Genomic DNA, 15,242 nt, shown 5'->3' on the forward strand with positions numbered 1-15,242 from the left:
AAACAGAGCAAGACCAACACAGACCACTACACTTATAAAGACAACTTTCCAATTTTTCAGTTTCAAGAAACAAGTGATAACAATATAAACAAAAATATCTTCTTGCAAGATATTTTTGTGACCCTGATTCTGGAGTGTCTAACAGCAGCAGACCCTAGAAACAGGAGGTCAGGGGTCTGCAGAATGGGAGGTCTCCCAGCCCTGGGAGAAGTGCTGGTCACAGTCTCATGGTTATTCATATAGCTTTCAGCAGACATTCCACAGGGAAAGAGGGGATTCTGCCTGTTAGTTGTCCACTTACATCACAAAGCTCCATTTTAGAAACGGATCATTTATTTTTCACTGCTTTTTCCACAAGCTTCAGTCAGAGAAATTATTTTGCTTAATCAGTGCCAGTATAGTCTCTGTCTATTATTTTAGTTTTATCTGTTAGTACTAATCAGCAGGTTTTAAGCAAGTTCGAGGATTTTCTGTTGAGCCCACGATTCTAGAGCTTTAACCTGCTGTTGGCATGCTGCCCACTGGCACCTTTCTGGAAGGCAGGGGCTAACGCTGGGACCTGAGAAAGGGTCAGGTCATGGACCTGGATTGATACCTCCGTCCTGCCAGTTTTATGGGTTTTGTACAGAAGGGTTTTGAAACACACACTGAGGAATTACATAACGCTGTAGAGAAGATTAATCTTCCCGGTTCACCACTCGAATCCATGTGAGCACATGCTGTAAACAGACTCTGAGCCTGCCCACTGAAAAGAATTATAGTTACCCCACCAGTTGGAAAGAAGTAGGTTTTAACCGTTTAATTACTTAATTGCTCTATAAAATCAGACTGCTTTTGCAACTCCCCAGTCAAATCAGTGAGAGGGTTCAATAGACAGTTTTAACATGAGCTTCCTGACACTCTCGCAAAAAACTATGGAGCTAATGCAAAGACTCATTGCAATTTTCAGCACAGGAGGTGGCAAATAGTCTGCACTATGATCCTTCATGTGAATTTGGGGATCAGGAACAAAACAAGAAAATGTCAGCAGAAGAGAGGCATGTAGTCATCAGGAGAAATGGTGCTTTGATGTTTCTTTAACAAAAGAACAGCCTAACTCATGATGAAGCACGGGGACAGAAGTTATTTAGCTAAAGTTTGATTTAAAACTCATAAAAATAAAATGTAGCCTATCAGCAGCCTCAGTGTGGCCATAAAATTGTGAGAAAATTTGAAGCGTGACTGGTCTGATGTAGTACAAACATCCCCACCTACATCTTCTCCTAAAAAACAGATGTATAGAAAGCAGCATAATGAAATATATCTTTTTTTAAAAAAGTGCATACAAGCATTACTACCAGCCATTCATACTAAGTGCAGCTGGAAGCCTAGCATGCCTGTATGGAAACACTAATCTGTCAGCATCTGTAAGCGATGAAGGGCCCATCACTTTGCAACAATGCAATAAACAGCAGGAAACTCTCATACAGATTTATTTACTTATCAGCGTGCTTCTAGGAGAACAAATCTTTTCCCAGTGAATTATGTTTTTAATAAATCATTTTGCTGTTGAAAGAAACTATTAGCTAATGTCACCGTGAGTGCCATCAGAACGAAGTATCAGCGCTGTCAGTCAGTAAGCAGCAATCTTGTTGAGGTGTCATTAAATTGCAGCGAAAGATCTAGGATATATCAGATCACATTGCACATGGGATTTGAATTTTTTTTTTTCCTTCTAATTGAACGGTTTTGTCTCCTTGTAGGGTTTTGCTGACTGCTTTACCCGAGGCTCTGCAGAGTTTAAGCCAGAGCTCTCTGGCACGTCTTCCTCTTCTGCTGCAGAAGCTGGGACTGTCTCTAAAACACCTACACACTTAAAGACTATACATTATCTTTCACCAGAGGCCATCGTTCAATCAAATGAAGTGTTCGGGGAGAAAAGGAGACCAAAATTCTCTCTTCTGTGAAGCAGAGGAAAATAAGGACATGCCTTCTCTCTATGTCCCCAACTATACTGCTTTTTAAGAGAAAGGCTTTCCCAAGATCAGTGAAAATTCCTAAAGTTTACTGAGCTATGTGGCAGGGGGGGAAGAAAAAGGGGAAAAAAAAAAAAGAAAAAAGAGGATGTTTTTATAAAGATACAAATTACTGCTTATGGCTCATGTAATTGCAATTATGTATAACCACCAGATTAATTTTTTAGTGTTGCTTGTTCTTGTTATTTCCCTTCTGTATTTTGTTCTGTAATTTAGATAATGTGAGCAAAACAACCACAAAAGCTTTTTAGCTTTCTTATTTTTAGGCCACATTTTTAAGGCAGACCAGAATTGAAGTCATGTTGCTGCGAACTATCCTGCTAAGCAACTTGTCAAGGGACTTCCTCTACATTAGTAACTAGACGTCACTAGAAAATTGATGTCTTTGTATGGAAATTTCCCCCCGCCTCCAGTTAGAAAATTCTAAGAAATGCCTCTTCTCTAACTGCTGGGCTTAACATTTACCAAAGACATGGTGGGTTTCAGGAGATTTTTAAAACAAAGTTCATATTAAAAATGTACTATACAACTCCCCTGTTTCAAAATGCTACAAGATGTTTTCAGACAACCATTAAAAGCAGGTTTTAAAACTTCTTGTTGGAAAAAAGGGATACCATTCCTGCAACGAGCAAAATAATTTTTGTAGGGAAGAAAAGCTTTAAGAAAACCTGATTTTCTTTCATTTTAAAGGAAATTAATTTTCCTTAAATTTACTTATAATTAATTAAATCTTCTATAATTTTAAATAAGATTAAACTCATCATCTAAAAAAAGCTTTCTTCGTTTCCTTAACACAAGTCATGCATTAACTGCAAATAATGTAATGGAGCCTTCGTTATTCTGTAGCCGCATTATTCAGCCGCAGCCATGGCAGAGGCTATATAGATGATGTCTCATAGCTTGAGGCTTATTTCATTTGCCTCTGGCTGTCATTGCTGCTCGTGCAAGAACACTGCTACACCTAGACTTCAAACGGCCTCTTACCTGATGGTATCCAGTAAGTCAGTAAGAGGCTCTGACTTTCACCCTTACTCTACTCATGTTCCACTCATCTGAAATAATACCTTGGTCCTGACCTTCCAGGTAATCATACAGAGTTATTAAAACACATATTCTCCTACACTGATGATAAAAGCCCCAAAATACCTTGCTTTAATCATACCAACTCTTAAAACTGAAAAAAAAAAAAAAAAAAAAAAGCAGCAAAATAACTATATTGTGCCTTCCTGACTTCATCGTTTACTTACCAAATCTTTAGGGGCCAAGAACTACAAGGCACATGCCTAAGACATGCCTCAGAAAGTGTTTAATTCATTTTACTTGTGGAAGATGACAAAGTGCAAAGTGTCCCTTGAGTCCAAGTGGCCTATCACAGTTGAAGCAACTCTGCATGCAGCCAGGTCCTAAGGCAACTTGTGATGGTGGTCCCAGCAGCATCCACTCGCTCCAGTCCTCTTACAGCAGGGATTTTTAATTGCCCACAAAAATCTGCCCAAACAGCCCTGTTGTTGGGGTGCACAGGTAATACAGGCACCACAGTGACGCCTCTCAAACATCCGTAAATCTAAACTGGCTGTGGCTGATTACGTAGTGTTTCACACAAGCTACACGGACACAGAAAGAGGCCAATTTCCTTTCAGTGAAGGAAGGTTGTAGAACCAGTGCAGGTCTTCAGAGGGTGTGTGTAAGAACAAATCCCTTTTGAAACACTACAAACTGATTTTTGAAACATCGGAAATTGATCTGATGAGGTCATAAGTGAATCAAGGTGTGACCTTCTCAGCAGCAGCAGATGGACAGTTTAGACTGGACTAAGTCAATGATTATAGGGTTTATTGTAGCATCATCTTAGACTGTAACAGTAAGGGAAAAATCCACATTGCAGCTTAATTGTACTTCATCTTGGGGGATTATTAGGAGCTCATTAACTATATGTACTTGCTATTGATAAATTTTTGCAGTGGTCCAGCAGGGAGAAAAAGAAGGGTTTGTCTAAATGTAGTTCCGTAGCATAGTGTCCCTCTGCTTTTAGATTACTCTGAAAAAGAGATCCAGGGATTGAGTTCATTTCTCACAACTCACTTGAATTCAAAAACGTTACTTTGCATTTCCATTATCATAATTGACAACTTAATTCATTGCAGATGTTTTGAAGGAAGTGTAGAAAGAGTAAGAGGAAAAAAAATATCATTTAAGAAATCAGCTCCTAAGCTATAGAATTTTAAAACTTTCTGAAGAAGGCAACAATCATAAAATTCCTTGTCTTTTAATAGTTTGCTTTTCTGTCTTCAAAAAACCAATATAGCTCTGATAAATGAAAAGTTAGAACTGGCTGAGGAACCAAAATAAATACTGAAAATATCACGAAAAGTGTATTTTGAGTGCTATTTTCAAAAGACTTCTCTCAAGCTGCTGTTACTGCTGCCACAGTTCTAATACTGCTCTGTGCTAACACAGCAGAAAACATCCTGGATGAGAAGGTACAGCCTGTTTATCCTATTCTAAGGATCCATTAAAAAAACCCCACACATGAATAAAAGCTCCTATACACTTCTAGTCATTCCAGGAGGATTGTTTTCTTCCAACCCAAACCATTCTATGATCCTGTGATTGTATGATAAGAAAGCAGGAATAAGTTATTGCATTCGTATAATCGTTTCCCTCACAGTCATTTCTTATCATAACGTTGTGCTCATTATTAAGCTTTTAAGAAGGATGCTGAGGGGTGTCAGTCTGTTCTGTGAGCTCAGAATTATCCCTGAAGCTCAACTTCTATCCCTGGATTTATCCCTGAAGTGTACATTTGGTCTTATAGCTAGGCCTACAGAGCAAGGCTGTACCTCTGAATAGCGGACTAAAGCCAGATACCCAGTTTTAGTCTGACACCCTGAAGTCCTACTGGGACACTGAAGTGCAACCCTGTGACAACTAGGCATTGCTAGTTACTTGTCTCCCACTGACCTCCGTTCCTGGCATTATACCGGGCCTGACTATACCTAACTATACTATACCATATATAGACTATACTAGCCTAACTGACCATTATTTTCTGTATCGGGTAAGCCTGAAGGTATCCATACAGTCATTTGGGGGTGATTATTGCCAAAGTTCTTCCTTCTTCAAATATTTTTTAAACATTTTTCTATAGCAAAGACTTTTTTTTTCTTTTTTTTTTTTTTTTCTGCCAATGTTGAATAAGATTAACAGCTTCAGAAGTTCAATTTTTCTTCTGTGAAAAACCCAACACAACTCCAGACTTGAAGCATTTAGCTAAAATGGGTCATTTACCAATTTTGGTGTCTGCAATTTGCAGTTCTGTTGAAAAAACAAAATTACTTTTAAGATAAATTTTGCTTTTATTCAAGAACAGTCTCATGTTATTTTTATACCTATTCATTTCTGTTTCCCAGTGGTACAGAAATACATGAGAATGAAAAATATAATAGGCATACTGGCAAATTTATTCATACTCAGAAAATGTCTTGGAATGGCTTCCTGTCAAACTGTACACAGGGATGCAAGTAGGATAGATTGTGGGAAATCTTTTATACTAATCAATTTCTCTTAATCTATTTATCTGTGGTTCAGTTACTTTACTGTTAAGCAAATTGACCTGCAATCTCTTTCTACCTGCATTAATCGTTTCTATTATAGGTTTGAAACACCCTTTCATAGTGCAAAGGAATCACAATTTATCATTTAGGACCAGGACAGTGAAATGAATGTGTTAGCTTTACCTCTTTCTTTTACATACATTGAAATCTGGTCTCACCATGCCCACTCATCACTGTACAATACTTGAGAAAAGCAGCTCCTATCCTTCCAGATTAAAATAATTCTTCCTTATACTCAAGACATGATCTACAAATTTGAAACTACTTTCTTTGAATAACCTTCCTACAACATAAGTTCAAGGAACTATAGGAGTCTCTTCTAAATGCAAAAAACCCAACATTAAACACCACCTCCAAGCCTCCCCAAAAAGACAAGAGAAGGAAGCATTTAGCAGCATCTTCAGAATAACTTCAAAACTTAACACTGTGAAAAACAGCAGACATAAATACAAGCCATCTAAGCAACATTTCTCTTTTTGATATGTTACGGAAAGCGAAGCTGTCTTCTAATATTCTAAATCACCGACTATCTTCTTGTAAAAAAAAAAAAAAGTTACTTTTAGAAAATAGCTTTTAAAAATATTTAATATAATAGTAGTAATATTCGAGGGGAAAATGTTTCATTAGTAAAGACATGAGTAGAATCTATGAAGACGACACATGGTCTAAACATATGCCTAGAAATTCTAGCCATATAATAAAACAAAAGGTGATACTCGGCAAGCAGCCATGGATCCATTGAACCCATGGATCATTAAACACATGTGAAGGCTCCTATACCACTAAGGCGGCTGCAGTCCTGTCAGTATCTCACACTTAGTGTCACCTGTTTGAAGATCACATGAACAATGGCAGCGTAAATGCTTACAGCACAGGTGCACTGAAGAACCTGATATAAATGAAACAAGCTGATAAGTGTGCATGATGGGGTGCTTGCTTCCATGGCTCATTCATCTTGACTGTGAAACTGTCCTTATGTCCTACCACCGGAGTGAAAGCTTTGATGGTGCAACCTGAAATTTACTGAAGTCTATGGAGTTGCTTAATGCCCAGAAACGTTTTTTTTAATGTGACGATGCATACTTAAATATAAATTTTACTTGAAGTACTTACTCACTTCTTGAAAATCATTATTATTGCATTTAAATATAGTGGCTGAGCATTTTATTGATGGGACTGAAAATTGTACAGAGTCATGGTCTACCATATGGTGAGTATTAATTTTTTAATTTAAGTTTCAGCAGTTAAGGGTAAGAGCTGCAATACGTGAAAAAGTAGAAAATGCCACGTCACACTGAGAGCAGATAACACGGTGTCTCATCATGCAGTTTAGGATCCTAAATTTGTTCTATGCATCTTTGTGACTTGTCATATACTTACATATAATCAGTAATATTGATATAAACGTAGTCTCAATGTGAACTGTCTTTATTCAAATCTGTTCTTGTAGGACTGATTATAGACATAAAAAACATTACATAAAAATGCATACTATATATCATATGCATTAATGCTAAGTTTCATTCTTTGGGACTAACAAAACAGGAAAGAAAAACTTACCATTCTTCTTATAGAACATGATTTCTCCTTTGAACTCTACCTTTTCCTCCAGTGATTTCTCAATTTGAACAATCATCTGCTCATTTGTTTCAGCACCAAGTAAAAATTTACAGCTGCAGCTCTTCTGCATGACTTCAGTTCGTGCAAATCCAGCAAGCTCACAGAAGCCATCTGAGCAGTAAACGATAGGGAATCCCTTAGCCACCTGAGCATTTGCAAGGATGAAGTTACTATCTGTAGAAGAACACAAAAGTGAAACAAGAATTACAGTCTGATTTCTACATCATTTGACGTAACGCTTCCTTTAGATTCATAGAAAGGCACAACTGGACATGCGTTTGAAAGTGAAGTCCCAACTGCCTGCAAACAACAATTCAAATTCTGGTTTTAGACCATTAGTCTGAAAGTCAAGTTTTACAGCTCACAAAACATCTTCATAAGATGGTTCCTCATGGCTACGTACAGCTTGCCTCACTGCATCCTCAAGGAATAATTTATGATAACTGTCTCTGAGATGGATGATAGCACATTAAAACAACCACTTGACCAAAGACTGGTGACAAACATGAAAGCTTTGGAGATATTTCAAAGGTGCTGTTATGCTCCCACTCAAACTACTCCGCAGTCTGAACATGCACAGCTATATCTTAAAAAAACCGAATCCCTCTATGCTCTCAGTAAACTAAAGATGATCTTTAGCAAAACTCAAATTAATTTGTTCTGTATAATTTTTCAAGGGAATCCATAAAAGTAGAGTTGAGAGACATTCTGAGACTATAGGAAATTGTTTGTAGTTTGGTTTTGCCCCCCCCCCCCTTTTTTTTTTTTTTTTTGAGGGAAAAAGATTTCACCCAAAAGCACTATCAGTTGTCTTCCAGAGCCCTACCACACTTCTCCTATATGAAACAAGCACATCAAAGATTGAACATCCTGTTACACCTTCATGCATTTTATACATTTTCGTGTGTGTAAGATGTATGACAAATTCAAGAAGAGTATATTGACATGGAGATCAATCAACAAAAAGCAATGTTCCAGTCTGAGTTCAAATCCTTCACAAATCTTGCAGCCTAATAGCTCATTTCCATCCTTTGTAGAAGTGTCTTTGAAGGTTTTTTCCCTCCTTAAACTCTCACCACCAGCTTACATCAAGAGCTCTAGCACTTTATGGTCTTTTTAAATTAGCATGGAGACCCTTTCCAGATAATATATGAAGTTCTTATACATTATTTTTGCTTGTGTTTCTTTATCTTGAAGTGGTGGGGGGAAAGTTTTATGGGAGGAATCTGTCTACATTTCACATCGAGGGAGGAAAGACTATTTTTTTCCTGTTGCTTATTGCTTATTAAGGAATGTTTACCTTGCAGCTTGCTAGCAGGAGCTTAGGAGCAGTTTAGTCCCAAGACAAATAACTCTCATTTTTCAGACTTATGTGCATGGGGATTCATGGGTATGCATTAAGGGAAAATACTATTAAATAACCCAGAATCCCTTGATAAATATTCATAAATTGAAAGAGAAATAATGAACTATTTCAATGGAAAACTCAGGTTGATATGCCTAATCCCCATACAGTGATATATTATTCATGAACAGGGAAGGTAGAGACAGAATTCAAAAAGTAAAATAGAGGAAGCGTAGGTCCATTTCAGTTTGAACTATCACAGGAGTTCTACATCCATGAAATTTCAATAACTTCAGCTACCTTACCCTTTTATTTACCCAAGGGATAAAATATTATGGCCGATACTGCTAAGGTTTCAGTATTTTAATGACAATGCTGAGGCTTTTTAAATGATCGACTTGCTCTTAAGATTTACTTCATTCACTCACCTTTTGTTTAAAATTAATTAAAGTCTTTCCATAAATGATTTTTCTATTAAAACAGACTTTTCTCATTTGCCAAATAATTTGATTTAAAAATGCATTCTGGTTCAGTGCAGTGCTTGATTTAGCTGGTCATTTTTATTTGCCTAACTAGGGAATATGTATCATTATCATTCATGCGCTGACATGCTGCTCCCCCTGTCAACACAAAACTAAATCCCCACACTGCCAAAAGAATTAAAATCATACGCTTGTAGTGCAGTTTAATGATGGTGCTACAGTGCAAGGCCTGCAGATCATACGTTCCAAATGCTTCTGTAGCTATCAAATTAATTTCCTCCTGGGTTTCTTGTTGTTTAAGATATAATTTTGTGATGCAAAGATTTTTATTTATTTATTTATTTTTTAATTCTGATTGTTGTGAATTGCATGAAGGAGGATATGGAACACCAGGACAGAAAGGATAGGGAGGATGCTCTCAGAGTGTAGGAGTGCTTGAATATCATTATGAACAGGAATACACTGGAGCTTACCAAGCTTATAATCATTTTATGAAAAATTTAAGACAGTCAAACTCTGCTGTTATCTACATACAAATAAGCCCAGAATACTCTTGGTTACTTTTGCATTCATATAAAAAAAAAATTACTTTTAAAAGTCAACCCAGTGAAAATTATATTCAACCTGAAGTTCAAATCAAACGATGAAAGATAAACCTGTAATCCCAAACTAGTAGACTAAGGGATGTACTTAAATAATTTATTTTTTAAATTCCTTGTGATATTTAAGGATCAAGCAACATAATTTTATCCAATAATTATGTGTATAATCTAATAAATATTACTGAAGAATTAAGTGATAATTAACATTTAATTATTACACAAAGCAATTTAAAAAAAGCTCATATGTTAAAATATTCTGGTTAAAAATTTGTTTACTTCTGTAATTTATTTTCATAGCTTGGAATCTTCAATATCACTTGCTATTCCTAGGGCACATAAGGCATCAAATAATAATTCAAAAAACAAGAACTGAGGGTGAAATTTATATCATTCAGGCTACAGTGTGAAACAAATAACAAACCCAACATTTAATGCTATGATCTTCAGTGATAGCTTGCTAGATCAAAAAAAAAATCCAGAGTAGGAAGAATGAATGTTGAATTCCGTATTAATAGTTCAGCACATCAGCCTGAATATCAAGTTATTTTATTTGGGTTGGTTGATCAGGAAACAGTATTAGATTACTGGTAGGATGTTTTTTGGGTTGTGGGTTGTTTGTTTGTTTTTTACAAGAAAACACATTCAAGCTAAATTTATGGTCTATTAAAAAACATGTAACCTTGAGCCTTTGGGACTGTTTAGGAGTACAGGAAATTTGCAACGACATAGACTGCTGCAAATCTGTGAACAACCTGAAAGAATGGATTTTGACAAAACCACGAGTAGCAGTTTTCAGCTCAGAAATTAAGTGCTATAAATTTATGCAAATTAAATAAAAATAATTACATTGTGTATTCGTATATTAGCTTTGGATAAAAATACTTGCTTGTATATTCAAGCCTATGTGTGAAGCATAGAGGACGATTTAAAAGTGCTTCTCTTAAAGAATAGGACAAGAACCTTAGACACAAAAAAATCCAAGAACATTCACAAACTTTTCATTTAGCAGCAAGTCAGCAGAGACAGATGAATATGACAGAGGTATTCCACAAATATTCAGCACAATTTAAAAGCAGATTTGTTTCAACTATCCTTGTTTTCCTTAGAGTTCATTTTCTATGATGACCAAATCACTTTTTTTCACATGAAAGTGTGATACAAAGAATATTAGCAACTTGCACACCTGCATTTGCTTTGGAAGCAGGACATATTGGAGTGGATGGGACATTCACCAACAGAAGACTAGCATGGTTTCCAGAAACCTCTGCCAGACACATAGTATAAAATCAGGGACAATTAAACAAGCTGAACCAGAACCATGCTAACTAACTACACCTTCAATCACAAGCTCACACACTGTTGCCCTGTTTCAATGACCTGAAAACCAGAAATTATAATCTAAGAAACAGAATAAATTTGTATCACATACCATCTGATACAGAGAGACAGGTTCATTAAATGTCCCATGACAGAATTTTAGAATTGAGATAATTAAAGGAAAAGGCTATTATGCAAGTCTCTGCTTCATAATTAATGCACACAATTTATCTGACTGTTTGTAATGAGACAATATTACAATTAAACTCAGCACTCCCTTGATAAATCTTACTGTCATCTTATTTAGCAAAAAAATGACAAAAGGGTTTTTGCTTTAATACTGTAGCTGTCTGCTATAAATTTCGTTATTGGCCTTCCCCGATTCTTGTAACAGTTCCTTTCAAAGTCCAGATGGTTTCTGCAAGTCTTCATCTTTACCAGTGGAGAACATCTATCTGACTTCTTGTGCAACTGAGTACAGCCAACCACCACGCTAATTTTAAATATTAAATTATTTATGAATTAAAAAGGAAGGAAAAAAAACCTAAAAAAAAAAATCCCTAGCAATTGAAGAAGCTGCAGTAATTAAACAAGTGACTCGTATTAGTTACTCTATCAAATGGAGAACAGTCCGTAAATTCTTCTGGATAGAAGGATTTACTACATTTCAGTTTGATTCCACAGTTGCTACATGGGCAACTTCACAAGAGAAGTCGCATTCCAGGTTCACACAAATTACTATTACAGAACATGACCATGTTAACAGTTAAGATTACCTAACTGAAAGATTAAAATATTCCACATGAGAACATTTAGCTTTTTTTCAGCACATTTAGATGCAAGTGAGTCTAATTAGAGTTCGAGCTCATTTACCAACTACTGTCCTTCTAATATGACTGAGACCAAGATGATTTTATAATGTATAAACTTTCAAATGTTAAGGTTCCTCTTGAAAACCTCAGTGCAGTTAACTGGGTCATTAATGGAAGGTTAAAATTTATCCAGATCTAAGTGACTCAGAAAGAAAGTTGATTACACTGGTACTTCTTCACATCCTTCACTAAAAAAAAATACTGTATATTCCAGTAAATTTACAGTAGTACAATAAAAGGTAAAACTATTGCATAATAAACTGCAAGTGTGGACTGATGAACAAAGGACCCTTCGCTGTAAGCTGTATAATTGATTTAATTGGCCATGTCATTTCAAATAAAGGCTGACATTAATAAGGAAACTTATTTATAAAATTGGCTAACAGTTACAAATTCAGAGTGTGAAAACCAAAAATAATGTCTGAAGTACCTGGCTCTATGGGCTCAGCTCAAGGGTAAGCTGCCATAGCTCCCACTTAACCTGCATTACCAAAATGAACTCCCATTATGTAAAGTTCTGAGTTCAGCAGCTAAGAAATCAGCCTTTCACTTTGCATTTACAATAATATTTAGCCTGACAGTGAAAATGCTTTACTATATACAATATTTATAGCTACAAAGAGAGTTAATTTGTAATGCAGTTCAGCTTAGAGACATCTAAGCAAAACTTGGGCATCTGGTTGCTAAATCACCTCCTAGTTTTATTGATAAACACAGATCATAAGCCATTTAAGAGACTTGGTGTTTAACGATCTCAGACCCAGCCTTCAGTGCCATTAGTGCACCAGGTCAATACTAGAATACTGACTGCAGCTTTCTTCATGACCAATCAAAGCACCTATTCCTAGAACAAAGCAGACAAAAAAGCCAGACAGTAGCAGAGAGAAACAAAAAAAGCAAAAGCAAAAAAATAACCCTCACGGTGAAATGGGCTCTAGGATTCTGGGCAGGGAGGAATCATTTACTCTTCCATTAGAAATCTCTGTATATGTTCCTATTGCTTTTCTATTCCCAATCTAATTTGCATCTACTTGAACTCTAAAGTGTAAGGACTCAGAAGGACTTTGATCGAATAGTATCAATGCTGTTACTGCTTGTTTATCATCTCAGAGCACCTTTCAAATCAAAAAACAGTGCAATTGTAATGGATAAACTACAGTAAAGGAGAGGAACTTTTGGAAGAGATGGCTTTGAAGTTCTAGCGAATTAAACTCCACCAGCAGAAATCTACATCTTTTCCTCAAAAGGAAATGCTAACCAGTCTCAGATATGTATTTTTACTTTTTTCTTTATATGTACCTGGAATTGCAAAATCACATTACACATATGTTAAGTGCAACAACAGTTTAAATCAACTAGACTAAGGTGAATCAAGATTGCAATTAAGTATTTATTTTCCTACCCTTAAGCTGTGTAGATTTTAACAAAATTTTTTTTTTCAGTAAAAAATTATTACATTCTATTTGGTAAGCTTTGTTTGTGTTACTAATTGCGTGGTGACTGCTAGCACACAGTGCTGACATAATTAAAAATGGTATGTTGCAGTTACCAAATATTTCCATGCTAGTGCAATGTTTTATAGGCATTGAAATGTTTGATATATATGCAGTTATCAAATATTTCCATGCTAGTGCAATGTTTTATAGGCATTGCTATACGTGAAGCACCACTTGCCGATGGAAAAGACAGAAAAAAGAAGACATCAGCAGAGAAGAGACATAGCAACTCATGAGTCACCAGCACACTGTCACAACACAGTGTCATCCAGAAGGGTCTCAATGGGAACTGAAGGTGCTCGTTTACCCAGCAGAACTACCTCTGGGCAACTAGAGTTCTGTCTAACTTGTTAAACAGAACTACCCTCTGTCTACCAAGGTAGCTCAGCTGCTGCTTGGTGTTTTCTGTGGATGCCCACTGGAGAGCAAAGTGCATGGATTCCTGCCTCTAAAGGAAGCGTGTTTTGCAGTTTCTCCGATAAAATACATGGTAATTCTAAGTTCACCCACCAGGCGGAAGGGCCATTTGTGTAACCTAGCTATATTAAATTTGCTTTTTTCCCCAGTCTGTTCTGTTGATTTAAAATTCACCTGGAATGGTAGAAATGGAATTGCTGTAAGTCAGGCCGACACACTGAGTTCTCATATGCTCATATCATATCGTCTAATTGTTTAAGAGCCTGGGATCATGAGTTGGTGTCAAGTGTTCAACCAAGAGAAAGGTTTGCAGATTAACAGTCCTCCTGAATAGAAACATTTTAAAAAGAGCCACATCCTTGTCAAACATTTACCAATGTGATCCTGTCCATACCTTCCTTTATCACCTGTCTGAAATAGGAATAAAATAAAGAGTTGAAAGCTCATTTGTTTACAGCTGGTTTAAGCACTAATGTCACACACAATTGGTTACTCAGTTTACAGGCATACCGGACTTTCACCACTGCATCGTATTTCATGGTTTCAGTGTCCCACACATGCCTTTACTAAGTATCCTGCCTGATGAACCTGCTTATACTACTACTGTAGTGGATAGCCCTTTGGATATTTGCCCTCAGCGTATGTACTGCTACTGATGTTGCAATATATCCAAGCAGGCAGATGTTATGGATGCTGCGAACAGAGCTAGTGGAAGAATACAGGAAACGGATTGGTGAGACGTTATTCCTGCACACCTGTGAGGAAGAACTTAAGCTATACATTTTTAACCTGGTGTGAAATGCCTTTAAAATATCATGTTCCTGCCTCTTTGTAATCTAATGCTCGTTTCTTCTTATTAGACTATATTGATTATGAAGCGGTAGCTCAGGGGCTTGGAAAATATCCTGATGCCTACTATAGTGGAAATAAGGAACTGGATTTCTTTACAGTGTGTTGATTTGTGGAAGAACTATTTACCTACTATTTAGAAAGTTTCATCTTATCACTTGAAACATGTAGATTCTGTGAAAATTTATTTCGCCTTTGGAAGTAACCATGGGAAAAATACTGTGGTACAGCAGACTGTACGCAAAAGAAAGTTACCAGTGTAAGAAAATATCACATGTTGCTTTTACGTTCTCTTGTTTTATATATATATACATAAGAAACATTCATCATTTCATACAAGTGCTATACTACACTGAAGTTGTTACTCAAAGCAGCTCTAAGCTGCTTTTCATGTATGCTAGTTCAATGTACACATTTCTGGGCTGGTCACTGTCACTTTAACAATCCTCTGCAACCCCATGACATTTCCGTGACAGCTTGTGGTGACTTCTACTGTATTGATTTCTCTCTACAATTATTATACTTCAATATTAAGGTGCTAGGAGTCCAGGGCTAAAAGTAACCATTTTGAGCCTTTGCAGTTTATATGCTACTCTCTCAGTCCCTGAAATCA

At 36.5% G+C, this 15,242-nt stretch overlaps 1 protein-coding gene across 2 annotated transcripts in view; it reads right to left on the bottom strand.

The window, feature by feature from the left end:
• The window catches only part of KCNH8 (potassium voltage-gated channel subfamily H member 8), a 195,679-nt gene that overhangs the window by 124,649 nt on the left and 55,788 nt on the right, over positions 1–15,242 (bottom strand). For both annotated transcript variants that reach the window (XM_040592963.1, XM_040592962.1), the window contains exon 2: positions 7,190–7,423. In XM_040592963.1, the coding sequence (XP_040448897.1) occupies positions 7,190–7,423 (234 nt within the window). The remainder of the gene's footprint in view (positions 1–7,189; positions 7,424–15,242) is intronic.

The sequence above is a fragment of the Falco naumanni genome, chromosome 4 (assembly GCF_017639655.2).
Source record: "Falco naumanni isolate bFalNau1 chromosome 4, bFalNau1.pat, whole genome shotgun sequence".
NCBI lineage: Eukaryota > Metazoa > Chordata > Aves > Falconiformes > Falconidae > Falco > Falco naumanni.